The sequence below is a fragment of the Schistocerca piceifrons genome, chromosome 4 (assembly GCF_021461385.2).
Source record: "Schistocerca piceifrons isolate TAMUIC-IGC-003096 chromosome 4, iqSchPice1.1, whole genome shotgun sequence".
Lineage (NCBI taxonomy): Eukaryota > Metazoa > Arthropoda > Insecta > Orthoptera > Acrididae > Schistocerca > Schistocerca piceifrons.
Window position 1 is genome coordinate 827,539,310 of NC_060141.1, and position 18,068 is coordinate 827,557,377.

An 18,068-nucleotide genomic window follows, 5' to 3' on the forward strand; every position below is an offset into this window, starting at 1 on the left:
CGTACCGCAACTTCACAACCATCGGTTCCTCCTTCATCTAAACACCATACTTCCAAGAAGGCTACAAAGAAACACAGTTCCTCTCCTTCTCCGCCAAGGCGTGTCCCATCTACAGCACCACCTGGCGGAAATCGCCCTCGGCCGTCTTCTGTGTCGCCGAGGCGCACTGCTGGTGGCCGGTCAACCGGCCGATCGCTGGTGGCAGGAGCTGCTCCTGACCAACCTATGGATCAGGATCTTCTGCCTTCGACTAAATGCCATTCCATGCTGTCGGTCGCAAGCTCTGAGCAGTCGTTGAGTTGACAGCACCCTTGGTCACATTCCTCCATTTTCTGTTCACCCTATGTCCATTATCCACTGGAATATCCGCGGCATTCGAGCCAATCGGGATGAATTGTCGATCCTCTTGCGATCCTACTCGCCGGTCATCTTCTGTCTTCAGGAAACAAAGCTGCGTCCCCATGACCGCTTTGTTCTCCCTCATTTTCAGTCCGTCCGATATGACCTCCCCTCTGTTGAAGGCACTCCAGCCCATGGAGGACTCATGATTCTTCTCCATGATACTCTCCATTATCACCCAATCCCCTTAAACAGTTCCTTCCAAGCTGTCGCCGTCCGTCTTTCCCTTTCTGGATACACGTTCTCTCTTTGTACGGTATACATTCCATCGTCCACACCAATGGCACGAGCTGATCTCCTTCATCTTCTTGGTCAGCTCCCACCCCCCTATTTGCTGGTTGGGGACTTAAATGCCCACCACCCGCTTTGGGGATCTCCACATCCTTGTCCACGTGGCTCACTGTTGCTAGACGTCTTCCACCAAACGGATCTAGTTTGCCTCAACACTGGGGTCCCCACATTTTTGTCTGCCTCCATGACAAATTAATCTCATTTGGACCTTGCGGTCGGTACTGTTCCGCTAGCTCGGCGCTTCGAATGGTTCGCCCTTGATGATACACACTCGAGTGACCACTTTCCATGTGTTCTTAGACTGCAGCCTCAACTGCCATATATGCGCTCGCGACGCTGGAAGTTTGCCCAAGCCGATTGGACACTTTTTTCGTCTCTAGCGACATTCGATGACCGTCGCTTTCCCAGCATCGACGATGAGGTCACACATATTACCGACGTTATTCTTACAGCTGCGGAACGTTCAATACCACGCACCTCCGAATTGCCCCGGCGCCCCCCAGTTCCTTGGTGGAACGACGCGTGCCGTGACGCAATACGTGAGCGGCGACGTGCTCTTCGCATTTTCCGTCACCATCCAACTTTGGCCAACTGTATCCGATATAAGCAGCTCCGAGTGCGATGCCGTCGCGTCATCCGCGATAGCAAGAAGGCAAGCTGGAAATTCTTTATTAGCTCATTTAACACCTTCACTCCCTCCTCGGAAGTTTGGAGTCGGCTTCGATGGTTCTCAGGCGTGCCTAGTTTCTCCCCGGTCTCTGGGCTCACTGTCGCGCATGATACCTTAGTGGACCCCGTCGCAATTTCTAACTCATTGGGTCAGCACTTTGCTGAGATTTCGAGCTCTTCAAACTACCCGCCAGCGTTTCTACCGAAGAAATGTGCAGCGGAAGTGCGACATCTTGCTTTCTCCTCTCAAAATCACGAAAGCTACAATACTGTTTTCTCCATACGGGAACTCCAACATGCCCTCTCTTCTTCTCGCTCCTCCGCCCCAGGACCGGATGGTATCCATGTCCAAATGTTGCTGCATTTATCAACCCATAGTCTACGTTACCTCCTTCGCCTTTATAATCGAATTTGGACCGACAGTACCTTTCCCAGACGATGGCGGGAAGCTATTGTCGTACCCGTTCCGAAACCTGGAAAGGACAAACATCTCCCCTCTAGCAATCGCCCCATTTCTCTCACGAGTAGTGTCTGTAAGGTTTTGGAGCGTATGGTGAATTACCGTTTAGCTTGGTGGCTGGAATCCCGCAGTCTTTTAACACCAGCCCAATGCGGATTCCGAAAGCATCGTTCTGCCGTTGACCATCTTGTTGCTCTCTCCACTTATATCATGAACAATTTTCTCCGGAAACGCCAAACGGTAGCAATATTTTTTGATCTGGAGAGAGCATACGATACCTGTTGGAGGACAGGCATCCTCCGCACACTGTTCTCTTGGGGCTTTCGAGGCCGACTGCCCCTTTTTCTTCGCGAATTTATGGCAGAGCGCACATTTAGGGTGCGGGTGAACACTACTCTCTCCCGTACTTTCTCCCAAGAAAACGGGGTACCCCAGGGCTCCGTGCTGAGTGTTGTACTGTTTGCCATCGCCATAAATCCAATTATGGATTGTCTGCTTCCTGATGTCTCGGACTCCCTCTTTGTGGACGATTTTGCGATCTACTACAGCTCTCAACGGACCAGCCTTCTTGAAAGACGTCTTCAAGGATGTCTCGATCGCCTCCACTCGTGGATCATCGAAACCGGCTTCCGTTTCTTACCCAGTAAGACCGTTTGTGTTAATTTTTGGCGACGTAAGGAGTTTCTTCCGCCCTCCTTACATCTAGGTCCTGTCAACCTTCCGTTTTCAGACGTCGCTAAATTCTTGGGTCTTATGTTTGACAGAAAACTGTGCTGGTCCTCCCACGTTTCCTATCTTTCGGCTCGCTGTCTGCGATCCCTCAACACCCTCCGTGTCCTGAATGGTACCTCCTGGGGAGCGGACCGAGTGGTCCTTCTCCGCCTCTCTCGCGCCTTAGTGCGCTCGAAATTGGATTATGGAAGCATAGTCTACTCCTCTGCTCGGCCGTCTATTCTTCGGCGTCTCGACTCTATCCACCACCGTGGATTACGTTTAGTGTCTGGAGCTTTTTACACCAGCCCTGTGGAAAGCCTTTATGCTGAGACTGCTGAACCTCCGCTGTCCAAGTGAAAGCCCTTCCTTGCGCTTGGACCTCTTCCTCCCGAACGCATCGTCGGGAGGAGGTAATTTTAGCTAGACTCTGGATAGGGCACTGTCTTTTTAGCCATCGACATCTTTTAAGCGGTGATCCTCCCCCACTCTGTCCCCACTGCTCTCAGCTGTGGACGGTAAGACACCTTTTAATTGAATGCCTCTATTTTAATCCGTTACACTCCCGTCTACAGCTATCGCCTGATCTATCGTCGATTTTAGCAGATGACACGCGCTCAGCCGACCGCGTTCTCCAGTTTATTAGTGACAGTGAAATGACGTCAGTCATTTGAAGCTTTTTTTTGGGACAACCAACCCCTTTCTGTAGTGGATTTTTAAGCATTCCTTCTGCTTTTAGTTTCTCCAATTTTATGACTTTGTTCCCATTGCTGCTGGTTTTAAAATTTCGGTTTTTTACTGTTTCCTAAGTCACGGGCTGGGCGCTAATGACCATAGAAGTTTTGCGCCCTTAAAAAAAAAAAAAACACTGTGCCACAAGATATCCAGGACCAGAGCTTATGATTTCAGTTACACTATTCAGTACACCAATGCAGTCTGAGCTGGGAATAGGTAGCAGACATGTCACTGGTTCCCATCATGTAGTGCAGCATTGTCCACATTTGTGAAATATTTGTGGTGGAAATGTGGATACTTGGAATGGTAGCCACGTATGAACCTACATTGTGGGAGGGGATGGTGTGTTCTTTCTGTTGCAACTGGCTATGGCTAATTGTGTGTCAATTACAGATCCAAAGTTATGGGAATTTGATCCAGAATTCCCCCTCCCCCTCACTGTGCCTCCTCCCCCCCCCCCCCCCCCCTGCTCCCACTCTCGCCCCCGCCCCTGTCCAACCTCTGGCACTACTATACATATGCATAAAATGCTAAGTTTCAGTGTAATCGAGAATTTGTGAACCCCCTATGAATGGCATTGCAAAAGTTTGGAGGTAGGCAAGGGCTTATCACTTCCAATATGACAGTGCCTGGTAGACTGCTGTATGTGGTGCTTAAAGAGACCTTTGGCTAGGTGACAGCTTCAGTTGTGGGATCACACATTGTGCCACTCCTGTTGCATTTGCAGTCGTGGTGATACTTTGACTGACCTCAACCCATCCAGTTGCTGCTCTACTAAAGTCATAATGAATCATATGACACCCTCTACCTGCCCTTCAGTGTTTTTATTAACTGTATGGAGCAGTGTCACTCTTGAATTGAGTGTCTCCATGTCCAACAAAGTGCTGAGGGCACACCCTTTAGACTGGCTGTGAGAGATTGTCCCAGACCTTTGAGCTGTGAGCTCCTGTAGCAATGGTGTGTGTACTCTTGAAAACAGCTGCTTTTCAGTGCCTTTCATCAGTAACTCCCCATAGAAACACTACTGTGCAAATGAGGCACTTAGAAATCTCACTGTTCTCTAGCAGTAGTCATTTCTTTCTTCCTTTCAGCCTATGGCACTTCACAAAGTGGCTCTTTTTGTGCATTTGTTTCTGGTATGTCTTCTTGCTGTTTGCATTTTGTCAGGCCTGCATTTATTGTCACATTAATCCAACCCCCTTTTGCCGATATGGCAGATTAATATAGTGTCCAGGACTAGGACTTTGCCTTTCGTGGGCAAGTGCTCTACTAGCAGAGTTATCCGAGCTTGTCACTTGACTCACCCTCACAGCTTTAATTCCACCAATACCTCATCTCCTACCTTCTAAGTTTCATACAAGTTCTGCATAACTTACCTGCGAAAGGCAAAGGTTCTGTGTTTGAGTCGCATACTGGCAGACAGTTTTTATCTGCCAAGAAGTTTCACATCAGCACACTGTCAGTTGCAGAGTGAAAAATTCATTCTGGCAATGTCGCCCAGGCTGTAGCTAAGCCGTGTCTCTGGAGAATGCTTCTTTTCAGGAGCACTAGTTCCACAAGCTACACAAGGGAATTTTTGTGGGGTTTGGAATTAGGAGATGAGGTGCTGGTGACAGTAAGTGTGTGTGGGAAAGGGTTGGGAGTCGTGTTAGAGTAGCTCAGATGGCAGACCACTTGGCAAAGGTCCTGCATTCGAGTCCCAGCCCGGCACACAGTTTTAATCTGCCGGGAAGTTTTGTGTGGGTGTACCCTTCGTATCGATGTGAAAAATTCACTGGAAGCACTTACATGCTATGTAAACAACAGAAAGTTGTTTGTATATGGTAGGAAAGTTCACTTTTTTTCAGAAATGTGTCCTGTCAGTGCTGTTCTCCATTTTTTAGGAAGAGAATTCTGTTTGCAGGTCCATTGCTGTTAAAGCATTTGTTTTGGAAAGGGAAGTTCCAGAGCGCATGAGAATGGGGGTGCAACCCCAAATCTGGTCTTGAAAAAATTAAATGTAAATAAAGTAAAACAAAGTGTATCTGTGAACCTCTGTTTCCAAACAGAAGTTTCGGTGATTGACCTGTCAAGTGTTACCAATTATTTTAATTCCTAGGGTGCTTATCTAGAATCATTTTCATTCCTATATCTGGCCTCATTGCAGGTGAAACGTGTGCTTCCATCTTGGTTGGCTAATCCTTCAGTTGTTTCTGTTAACTTGAAAGAACTTCACACAACAGTCGATGATATTGGCGGATTGGATGAGGATATTGTTGCCGAGATGAAAGAAAATCATATTACACACCTATTTCCTGGTTGGTACTAATGTTTGTACACATTTAGTTGAATGTAATTTTATGTACACGCATACATATTACGAATTATTATAAATTATGAATATATAAATTGTGGTTACTTATTTCACTAACATAAAAAATTAATACTTTTCAGTTCAAGCACAGGTTATTCCATGGCTGCTTTCATCTGCCAACAAGCCTTCAATGTACTGGCCCAGCGACATATGCGTGTCAGCCCCGACAGGGAGTGGGAAGACACTGGCATTTGTTCTTCCCATTGTGCAGGTGAGTAGGTATACAGATATATACTTCTGAGTTTCTACATTTCTCCACAGTTTTCCGTTGTATAAAAAAAATACTACTATTTTTGGTTCCAGCATTTTCATTTTATATAAAAAATTAATAGCATACTGGGAGCAGCATTAGTGGCCGCTGGAGGAGTAAATTAGAAGAATATTTCTTGAGCCTTTTGTACAAGGCCACCCGCCCGTCCCTCTCCACCACTTACTTTCTTGTGCTGATCCTCAGTGCTCAGTGGACCATGAGCCACACTGACACTGCTGCATCCTACCAATTCTGTAGCGGTGTTGATGAGTAGGCAAAGAAATCTGAAGAGAGTAACAGTCATTTTTTGCATTTTCGAAATAATTTTAATGAAGGATATGACAAAATGTATCATTAATGTACATATTTATATTTTTTATTTCAGTTTAACTTGAGAAGCATAAATATTTAAACTTTCATCAGTTCTGTTTATCTGTTTTAACTTCAGTACAATGCATAAAATATCGGTTCTCTGCTTCTCGTTGTTAATATCTAATGAGATGTCAACACAGGCAGTGTTCACCCTGCAACATCTTGGGCATGAGTTTATAAATTGTTAGGAGAGAAGGAATAGGTTTAACAAGTCCAGTGTAAAAGAAGGAACAATAACAGCTAAAGTACTTTTTAATTATTTTATTCGGAAGAACTATTGGAGAGACTGCACATTTATAAAGGTATTGATATTTGCAAGCTTCCAGAGCCAGTGGCTCCTTCTTCTGGCAGAAGGGTTGAAGGGGAAGAAAATGGGGTGAAGGAAAAGGACTGGTGAGGTTTAGGAAATGGAGAGAGTTCAGAAAAGTTGCCTAGAACTGCAGATCAGGGTGAAGTCGTATTCCAATGGTTCTGCATATGCACTCGTAAGTTTGTTTGTTTGTACCAGTTGGATCTTTCAAATGGTAATTGCCCTTCAGATACTGCCAGATGTCCTCCTGGTATGACTTTGGCTGAGTCAAGACTCATCCACATAAATAATTTTGTTATTCCAACAGAAAATAGTAATAATAATAGTAAGTGGCTTTAGGAAGATAATGTAATCACAGTTTTGAAACCATGCCTGGAAGGAACTCAGGTTACTATTGACCTCTGTACTCAGTGTTTTATAAATTACTGGATAGGCGAATTCTGTTTGCATCCAAGAGACTATTGATAAAATAATCGTAATCGAACAAGATGGTTACAGAATAAGTCAGTTGCTAGGATCAGAAACTCTCACTTAACACACTGATGGAATCAATTTGAGAGAGGCCTCAAATCAGCTCAGCTTTCAGCCTGTGACACTATAAGAGAAGATTTGTACTGAAGTCAGTTGTAATTCCATGTCAAGCTAGCAGTTCTACTCAACAGCATTTCTTTGAATGGAAAAGCTAGCAGGTGGAGGACCCTGAACAATATTATGCCCCAAGAGGCAGTTCTGACTCCCATTGTGTTTAATTTGCATGTATGTGGCATACCAGCTATTAACTCCAAGAAAATCAGTTTCACCCCTGATTGGACATTAAGATGACAGAACAAAGATATTACTCATTGTAGGAGTACACTCTCAAATGACCTTGCCACACTGAATTTAGTACTGTGCAAATTGGTACTGTAGCCAAAGCCAAGTAAAATTGAGGTTGCAATGTTTCACCTTGATAATAAAGAGGCACACATGATATTACAATTTTTATTTGATGGAATTAAAGTTTCCCATAACTACTTTGATAAATGTGTCATCTACTCCACAAAATATCCAGAAACAAAGGGACGACAAAAAAGCTGCAATTTTCCTTTTCTTAAAATGCATAGAATAAGAAATTGAAGCTACACTTTCAGAAGATCAGCTTGGATTCGGGAAAAATGGGGTAACCAGAGAAGCAACACTTCTAAAATGATCCGAACTACATTTATAGCTTTTATGTGCATAGAAAAGACTTGGATAATGTCAAATGGAACAAATCATTTGTGGTTTTAAGAAAGCAGGAATAGGCTATGAATATTGAAGAATAATATGGAACCTTATCAAAAAAGAGACAGTTATTATTGATGGAAAGACAAACAAAATTATGCATTTTCAAGTATTATGTTTAACCTGTGTATCGAATGGGCTCTTTAAAAGCATCAGGAAAGATCCACAGACATGTGTACAATATATTGTCAAACAATAGATATCTTAAAATATACTTATTATATAGCTGTCCTAGCTGAAAGTACAAAACTTGAAGCCATGTTAATAAAAATGGATAAATAAGTCAATAAGAAAAATTATGACTCGTGATAAAGAAGAACAAGCTGAAGTCCAATTTTTTTATCTAAGCAACAGCCTACTTGAGCAAGTTTACTCATTTACATATTTAGTAAGGAAGATCAATAGGGATGGACAGAGCAATGCAGAAGTCAAAAGCAAAAACTTACTTCAACAAGAAGATGAAGTAGATCTTAAAATTCACCAGCGTCAAAACAAGAAAACATAATATGTTTTCACAGTCATAAAATGCCACACTCAAAACATATGCTGTGGCATGTTTTGAGTGTGGCATATTATGACTGTGAAACCTGGACCCTGCTGACTGAGCAAGAGAAGAAACTAAATTCTTTTGAGCTGCATGTGCTCAGAATAAACTTGTCTCTCGTGGTTACAAACAAAGAGATCATTAAAAGACTGACTGGGAAGTGTGTGGAAATCAGTTGCCCAGAGAGGAGTGCAACTTATTGACCATATGATGAGACGCAATGGAATCCTGAACACAGTAATAAAAGGGCATGTTAATGGGAAGAGATCTAAAGGAAGACAGCGACTAAGATACATAGACCAAATTATGAAAGACATTGGATGCAAGGTGTACAAAGAAATGAAGATTACATTGGTAGATGTGAAGAGTGAAGATCTGCTGCTAACAAATCCTTGGACTGCACAGAAGGTGATTCAGGTGCCGAATATTGAGCCCATATATGGGAAAGCAGTGCACATGCAAATAAGATGGATGTACGTCTTCTGAAAGAGGACAATTACTATCACCATCAGATCAACTGCAATTCAGTGGATACCAGTTTTATTCCATATCAGTTCTCTGGATCTTCGAAGAAATGCTGGTAAGTTGCAAATTTTTAATAACACAAGAGTACCTTAAGACCTCACTCAGTTCCTAGTAGCGTTTTCCAGAATCCAGCAGCTATGCACCTGAAGTCATTGTAAATGACCATTGATGGATTACAGGTATCTTCAGTGTCATCAAGAAGGGGAAAGTGCACTGGAATGAACACACATGCCATAACACCCATCTCATTCTCAACCCAATTAAGAAGATTGCAGGGTTTGATCTTTCCCATTGTATGTGACCGAGACTTGACTGCATCCCGACAGGACGAGGTAGATCTTGAAGAGATGGATTTTTATGGAAATGCTGTGCATGACTGGTGTGGAGGAAGAGGCAATAAATCTGTGGAAAAACTGCTTAGTCCACACATGTAAAGGTGACCTGAAATACTTGAAAGAAGTTATACGAAGTGCTGCTATCAATTTGTAAAATTTAAACATTCATGTGAATATTTTTCTTGACACAGCAAACCATAGACATTTTCGTAGCAAGAACTACTTCAGCTGTGCGACCAAGTACACCCACGTATTAGTTGAAAGTAACGTGCATTGTCATCTCACATTGGAAGCACTATAAGTGATTACTGCGATGGCTTGTTATTGACATCATTAAATTTATTGAAGATACGAAAGCGAAATAAGGGACAGTGCTAATGGAAAAGTGATGGACTGTGAAAACAAAATGTTAAAGTTGAGGAAGTTGTGTGCAAATTACAAAAGGAGGAACACAGTGTTGAGTGGAGTAGGATTCAGATACCCGCTCAAAGAAAAAAGCAGCTCAGTCCACACGACAAATACCCCATTGACAGTACAAATAAATTAGTTAGCAATTTCTGCAGTATTATGAGCAATATGAAGAAATACAAATGTACAAATTTTATTACACAGATCTGGACTTCAAGGCTAGTGCAGAGACTGAGGAGGGAAAAAAGATTATAGCTGTAGGATTTGATTTTAAAACGTGCCACATTAAACAAGTTGTCATGTGCAAATAAGGTGACATAGTTTCAGAAAAGGCATAGCACACTGAAATTTTCCAAAAAGAAAAAAGGGCATAAGAATTAAAGTAGCCATTGTTTTATTCAGATGAACTAAAAATTATGCTGTGACACTGTGGATAAATGTTGACAAGGTAGTTAGAACATAGGGAGATGGCATTAGCAATGCTGAGCACACCCATTGGGTGAATTCGAGGCTTCTGACAGCACACACTCTTCGTGAGACCAAGACATGTTTCTCTACTTTCCTGTGTGAACCTTGCTCTCAATGAACTGAGAGTTACTTACGAGTATGTCTTTAGATACATGGAGAACACCTATCATCAGGCAGGTGAAAATTTTAGTTTTGCTGCAAGAACCCCTTTGTTAAGCATAACAAGATACATTGTCAGGTGAAATTAAATTTTAAATTTACCAAAACAAAAACTGGATGTAAGACTGTACCAGCTCAATTATATCACTGAATGATAAGTTGGCCTCCACTAGGCATTACATCACACACTTCAAAGAAACATTTGTAGAAAGATTGTGGTGTTGCTGCAGGAAAAGGGTAGGAATGATCAAACACATGGTAATAGCGGTTCTGGCATGTTTTTTAGAACATGGTCACAAGTTACTAAGGAGTAAATCGTATTTTAAGCATGTTCCTTATAATTTTTGCACGAAAACATTCCGAGTGGTTATGATCGAACCGACTGTGTTCTGAGTGCTGCAGTGAAAGCCTTATACATTGCAAGACACTGAAACATTGTAGGTATGCTCACGAATCATTGTGCTCGCTATTTATGCTGAAAAAACTAATAGTTCTACTTTCTACCACCAGGTGAAAGTATGGCATAGTAAGCAGTCAGATTGTGGTGTTGCTGCAGGAAAAGGGTAGGAATGATCAAACACATGGTAATAGCGGTTCTGGCATGTTTTTTAGAACATGGTCACAAGTTACGTGTTCAGTACGGTTTTCTGACTGAGCAACATGCTGCATCCGAAACGGGGCATTGTCGGTAGTTGCTCACAAATTGTCCGGTGTAATCAGAGCGATATGTCGTCATATGTTGTCCTTCAGATCGGGAAGAGTCTGCGCTTATCCCTGATAGACATGATATTTCAGATATCCCCACAGCCAGAAGTCACACGAATATTGGTCGGCGTGTCTTGAAGGCCACAAATTCTTTAAATTGCCTTGAGATGATGCAGTTGTTACTAAAAGTTTCTCAAAGCAAGCCTTTCACCTGGCATGTGACATGTGGTGTCACCTCATCTTCCTTGAAAATAGTGGTGTGGACATAGTTGTGTTATTGCAAAGCTGGAATCAAGTTTTGTATGAGGAGGGTCTTATAATGTGCGATGTCACTTACACCTTTACACCTAACACGCACATGAGGCATCAACTCCTTGAAGAAAACAGACTCAGAATGAAGGAGCTTGTGAAACCACACCACACAGTGCAGTGAGTGTTCAAGCACAACATGTGGTGGAGTAGAACCCCATATTCGATAGTTCTGGGCATTCGTGGCATCGTGTGGAGTAAAATGTGCCTCGTTCATCCAGAGAATGTTCTCCGGCCACACTTCATCCATTTCCATATGTGCCAAAAAACAAAGTACAAAGTCACGGCCTTGTAATTTATCTCAGGGCTTCATTTGGTGCACATTCTGAATCGTGTAGTGATAACAATGTAAAATGTGCCGCAAGATCTTTCGAATTGTAAATAATAGATTTCAGCTATCAGTCATCCTTCAGAATTTTTATTGGCAGATCTAGATTTTGAAAGCTGAAATCTAGATCTGCCAATAAAAATTTCATAGGACGACTGATAGCTGAAATCTATTATTTACAAATCAAAATAACAGTCGCTGCGTGCAACAGCCTCTGAATGGAGGGTAACCTGATGAATCTTTTGAATTGTTGTCCAGGGGAGAAACAGTTACCGGAACAGCTCGAGTACTTGCTGCAGATTTTGAGGCTACTTCATCAATAACTGCCCAGGGGAAGCAGGGAAACAGCCACCTCTCTCTCGCTGCAGCACCATCTAGTTACATCTGTTTCTTCAGATTTCTTGATCATATTTCTGTAGCCCATTTGTTGACACGGGGCCTCTTTGCAGCTGTTTCTGTCAGCAATATTCCCGAAAGCAGTGCTGCTAATGCTGCCATTCTGATAAAACAGCTTTACAAATAGTGAATGGTCTTTCTTCCCAGTGGCCGTTACAGTTGGTGCAGACAATTTCTTCTTCTTGATAGCCACTGCATTTGGTACATACGTCAACCTTCTTAACCCTTTACATCAACAGTCACTTCACAAATGAAATCAGCACGTCACCAAATGACAAACAGCATACTCCGCGAGTGCACCAACTAATAAATGTACCTACGATGTTTTAGCACCCTGTAATCTGCCACACTGCAGTACTCTGGACACCATCAGTTTATAACCACCTGTTACAAATGACAAAAAATTCTGTCTTAAACTTTGCTGGGAAGGAGAGCAATCTGCCAACATAGAAATCAGCTCAGAGCAGAGCAGTCTCTCTCTCACACACACACACACACACACACACACACACACACACACACACACATAAATTGCTGAAAATTTTAAAATCATAATTTCTTCCATGGTGACAGTATTCAGTCACAGGAATTGCTCAGAACATAATTGTCTTTGTGGAAAGATACAGTGCACTGATGAGTGGTGTTATATTTTAAGGCAGCACCACAGGAAAACAAGTCTGACATATTATTCTGTCAAATAAATAGCTACCACATACTGAAACATTAAAATAATTTATTACTGTCTGAAACAAACACTACTCGTCCAGTCAATATCAGATTCATGGAAAAGATCTGAACATATTGTGTTATATTTTTATGGTACAGAAAGTTCTGACAGAATGTAAATTGTGTTGGAGTAAAGGAGACCACACAATTAATACCAGAAGTACTGAGTCATCAGTAGACACACAACAGAAATGAAAGCTTTCCTAACTTTCGTAAACACACACACCTGTGTATTTACATTGGGGGTATACTACAATTTAGGTGCACAGAGATTTCGTGGGGGGGGGGGGGGGGGGGGGCGGGCACACGCACCTGTGTGTGTACTCTTAAGGAATTATGTCTAGCAAAGTTTTCATTTTCTTTCGTGTGTGTTTGTCGCTGACTCAACACTTCTGCTATTCGGTGAATGGTGTCCTTTACTTCTAAACAATTTTGTTGCTTTCCAGTCTTTTTGTCCCTATCTCTTGATCCACCAGCCTTTGGTACATGCATATTGTAAACATAAAAATTTGACACCATTGAGTGAGAATATGAAAACAAAAATTTAATATTTAAACCAAAAGTTTCTTACTTGATTGCTAAAGCATTTCTCTGTGGGTGGGAGCAGCTGACTTACAGCTGTTTTTCATTAATCTGCAGAACTATTCGTTTTTATTTCCAAGAATAACACTTGAACATGTACACCTGTCTCCAAGTGTTTTAAGCTCAACAACATGGTGGACTGCAGTTGTGTGTGACTACACAATTTCAGCATTATGGTATCTCCATGGATTCTAACTTCCTTGATTTTTGAATTCATAGTGTGCAGAGGGTATTGTTGTAGTGTGTGATGGCAGTCCACTTTGAACGATAACATACTGTAAGTAGTTACTACCTGACCTCTCCCCTCCTAGCTTCTCAGGCATAAACACAGTAGTGCTGCAACTCTGGCCAAGTCTTCAGTTTGCTTTGCCTGTTAACACATTGTGTTCCTGTTTGTTTATGTTTTGTAATGTCACACACCGATGGTGGTGGTGGTAGAGGCCAATGATGATTTCCTTTTTTGAAGGGGTGCATTTTATCAGAAAAGTTGTCCTGTCAGATCTCTCCACCAGAATGTGTCTTAATCATTGTGGGACTTTTTCTTTAAGACTATTGTTAATAATAACAATAATAATAATAATAATAATAATATTAATAATGATGATAATGGTAATAATAATAATAATGTTCCTGTTGGAGTGATACTTTTTTTTTTTTTGCATCACATGTTTCCATTCCCTTTCTGCACCCATTTTATGTACTGTTCAAAGTTAAATATTGCGTTCTCTTGCTGTTACAACTTGCAATGCTACAAAGACATCTTTGTTCTGCAAATAACTGTGAAGTGCATGGCAGAAGGTACGTCCCACTGTACCAGCTTTTAGGTCTTTTTGTCATTTCATTTAGGTATGGAAAAGGGGAAGAATGATTGTTCAAATACCTCAAGGGTCCTTATGGGAGCAATATCTGAAGTGCTGTGTATTCCTAGAGTCACCACTTAAAACCAATTCTTGAAGCTTTTAAGTAGGCTTTCTCAGGATAGTTTACATCTGTCTTCAAGAGTCTGCCTGTTCAGTTTCTGCAACATCTGTGTGACACTCTCCCATGGATTAAACAAACCTGTTATTATTCATGCTGCCCTTCTCTATATACATCCAATATCCCCTATTAGTCCTATTTGATATGGGTCCCACATATGTGAGCAGTATTCTGGGATGGGTAGCATGAGTGGTTTGTAAGCAATCACCTATGTGGACAGATCGCATTTCCCCCCTATTCTACCAGTAAACCAATGTCTACCACTTGCTTTACCCATGACTGAGCCTGTGTGATCATTGCATTTCATATCCCTACGAAGTATTACACCTATGTATTTGTATGAGTTAGACAGTTCCAATAAAACCTGACAGAACTAAGCATCTGTTAATAAATCAAGGTGTTACTGAGAAGATGATTGCACTAGAAATGAGTATCAGAATAGTGAGCAGTAACAGGTCCAGCAGAGGGCTTCCACTGGCAGTTTCCGTAGAAGAGAACATGAGGATGGGAAAATTGGGCTTACCCTCCTAGCCACCACTTTCACTGCTTCCTGGTGTAGTAATAGCTTAAATATTGATAATAGTCATATGTCTTCAAGTTTGGGCAATAACTATTTTAATTTTTGTTCCAGATTTTACGGAAACGAGTCATTCCGTGTATCAGAGCTCTCATAATTTTGCCTGTACAGGATTTGGCGACACAAGTGTACAAAGTCTTTAAAACATACTGCTCAGTAACAAATCTTAAAGTGGCATTAATAACTGGACAGAAGTCATTTGTGATGGAACAGCAGCAATTAATTAAAATAAGTAAATATTCCACTTCTTGTATTTTCCTGTCAGTAGTGAGAAACTGTAGTTTTTTTTCTGATTTTACTGTATTTCCCATAATGCCTTTCTGTGAAAAATCTGTTGCCAGAATTAGAATTGCATTTGGTGCAGCAAATTACTGCAAAGAGGGACCCTGATGAACAAGTTTCACCTTTAATAAGCAGGTACCTCTAATTGTCAACAATCACCTAATTAGGTGGAGGATATTTAATGGAGGACCAGGACATTCTTTTACTCGGAGCCCACCCAACACTCAGATTTTTGTAATTTTTTTATTTATGATATGATATGTAAAGTTCAGAACTCAAACATCCATACACTTTAGCAGTTCAATGTGACTCTCAAATATTCTCAAGAAAATCGACTTTGTAGTTTTCTTAGGTACTTCAGGAACTTTAACTCTATAAAATGAAGGGGATTTTTCACAACAGGCACTGTGGCTCAGTGGGTAGTGTTTGAGGATAGTAATTATGTAATTAAAGGTTCGAATCTCACTATGATCGTATTCCCCCCCCCCCCTTCTCCCCTGAAAACGTACATCACTTAAATATAAAATTCATCAAATATATGCTAATTAACACATACCTAATCATTATTTTTATGAAAAATGCCTTCGTGTTTTTAATTACATCACGCATTCAAGATTCTGGTTTTCATTGCAAATATATATTCTTAATTATTGTCCTTACATAAATGGTTGATAGTAAAGTTTGTTTAAATTAAAATTACATTATAAATTCATTAATAAAATTTTATAAAATATCAATAATTAAGAAGTTACGTTTGCAATGAAAATTGGAATTTGCATGTGATACGTAATTGTAAAAAAGATGGTGTACATTTTTCATGAAAAATAATGATTAGATATGTGTTAATTAGCATATAATTGATGAATTCTTTTATGTCATCTCGTTGTCTCTGTAGAGCTGTACCATGAGAAGCAAGGAGAGGTTGTTTGGTGGCCGGTATCCTCTGTCTCTAACACAAGCTGCACGCAGTTATTAACTGGGTTCTTTATTAACATAAGAATAGAAGTCTACTTAACTTGTTGTACAAGCTCTTCTGTATAGTCCACGTTTGCCTCACTGCTGTTGCAGTACAAAGTCCGCTATGAACACAGTTATAGTTCTATGTGCTGCCTGTCTCTGAGCTAGAGGCTGTGATTGCGGCTCCGACTGTGAGACACTGGAGCTCACTCGGTGCGACAGACTCGAACTCACTCCAACAGACTCGGGCCCTTTGGTCTGTGGCAGAATGGAAGTATGCGAGTCGTGTAATGTGCATTTTTTTCTCTTAGGACAGCATAGTTTTAAAGTAATTCTATATATGATTTTTAAAATTTTAATTCATAAGGGAACTCCCCCCCCCCCTTTTTTTTTTACATGAAAGATAAAAGTTTACAGCAGGTTGTTAGGTTTAAGTACTTGTGATTGATAGCTGTTTCTCCTCCATATCACAACCTATATTGTTATTCTTTGTGACAAGAAGCAAAACTTTTATCAAAAATATGGGACATTTTCATTTTATTTTATGTATTTGCATTTGTTATGGGATCAGCTTTAGAAAAATAAATGCTGATATTTTCATATTGTTTTCTTTGGAATAAAGCTTGCATACTCCACATCAGTTCCGGCAGGGGCTACCTTCATAGTCTCAGATGTTCTTGTGTTCAACATATATTAAAATTCAGGATAAAATATAAAGCATGAATTTTCTTTCTTTAGTTCAGAAAAAAGTTCCTGGTCGCCAAGGATGGTACATCCATCAACATTTGTCATGTGCCACTTGACGCATATTAAAGTGTTCTGAATGTGGAATGGTTCAAGGCTTTTTTTATTTTAATCCAATGACTAATTTCCTAAGTGTACCAAGTAGCCTGAAAAAGATACAGTTTGAAATTTCTAATATTTTCCCCCCTCCTCAGTGGGTGATTGAAAAGAAGCAATAAATAAAACAAAGTTGGAACTAATAAAATGGCATGATTATCAGTTGAACTGTGTTGAATCTTCCAAATCATGTAATGCCCTCTGAAACAATGTGCAAGCTTCCAGATTTTTAGAAGGTAATGGAACTCACCAGAAAAATCTGGAAAACTACAAGAGAAAAAGAGATGATGTTCAAATACCTAATATATATAGGGGTCCAGAAAAATGTAAACACTCTTTGATAGTCAGTATTAATGAAAAAATGACATACCATTACAATTCTTGCATTTGGGGGGGGGGGACCCCATTAGCAACCAAACAGTGTCGATGCTGGTGAACTATTGATTAACCTATGGCTGTCAGTGTTGATGGCGTGATAGCCACACCGGTTGCATCGCTTGTTTCTCGTAGCTCATTGCATGTAGCTGGCTTATGTTCATAACCTTGATTTTTCAAGGTCCCCCATGGGTAGAAATCCAGAGGTGCAAGTTGTGGAGTCTGTGATGTGTACTCAGCAGCTCCTCTTCAATGTATCCATCCTCCAGGTAGATTTTCATCCAAGTAGGCTGCAACCTGTCTGTGGTAGTGAGGTGGAGCGCACTCTTTTTGTGGGTAAAATTTTTCATTTCAAAACATCTTTCACATTCCAGGTAAGACTGATGTTTGTAGCATATGTACACCTCACCATTTATGGTACCTTCAAAGAAGGATCGGGCAATCAAACCATGTGATGGCAGACCCCACCACACAGTAACACCTGGTAGATTAATGTGAACATAGGAATTTCAGGAACCCAGTACACACAGTTGTTATGGTTTACAGTACCATTCAGTTTGAATTGAACCTTGTCAGATCAGATAACTATCTGTGCAAACCAGTTATCATCGCGAAGCATGCCTTCAAGCCACTCACAGTATTCCATCCTTCAATCCAGGTCATCTTGTTTCACAGCGTGCGGCAATCTTGGAATGTACACTTTCCACTTCCTACCGCACAAAATTGCAATGATGTGTCATTTTGTTCCAAATATATTAACT

The 18,068-nt window shown here is 41.1% G+C and overlaps 1 protein-coding gene across 2 annotated transcripts in view; it reads left to right on the forward strand.

Moving 5' to 3' along the window:
* Positions 1-18,068, forward strand: part of LOC124795108 (probable ATP-dependent RNA helicase Dbp73D) — a 143,474-nt gene that overhangs the window by 41,571 nt on the left and 83,835 nt on the right. For both annotated transcript variants that reach the window (XM_047258958.1, XM_047258959.1), the window contains exons 3-5: positions 5,412-5,562; positions 5,699-5,829; positions 14,908-15,085. In XM_047258958.1, coding sequence (XP_047114914.1) covers positions 5,412-5,562; positions 5,699-5,829; positions 14,908-15,085 — 460 coding nt within the window. The remainder of the gene's footprint in view (positions 1-5,411; positions 5,563-5,698; positions 5,830-14,907; positions 15,086-18,068) is intronic.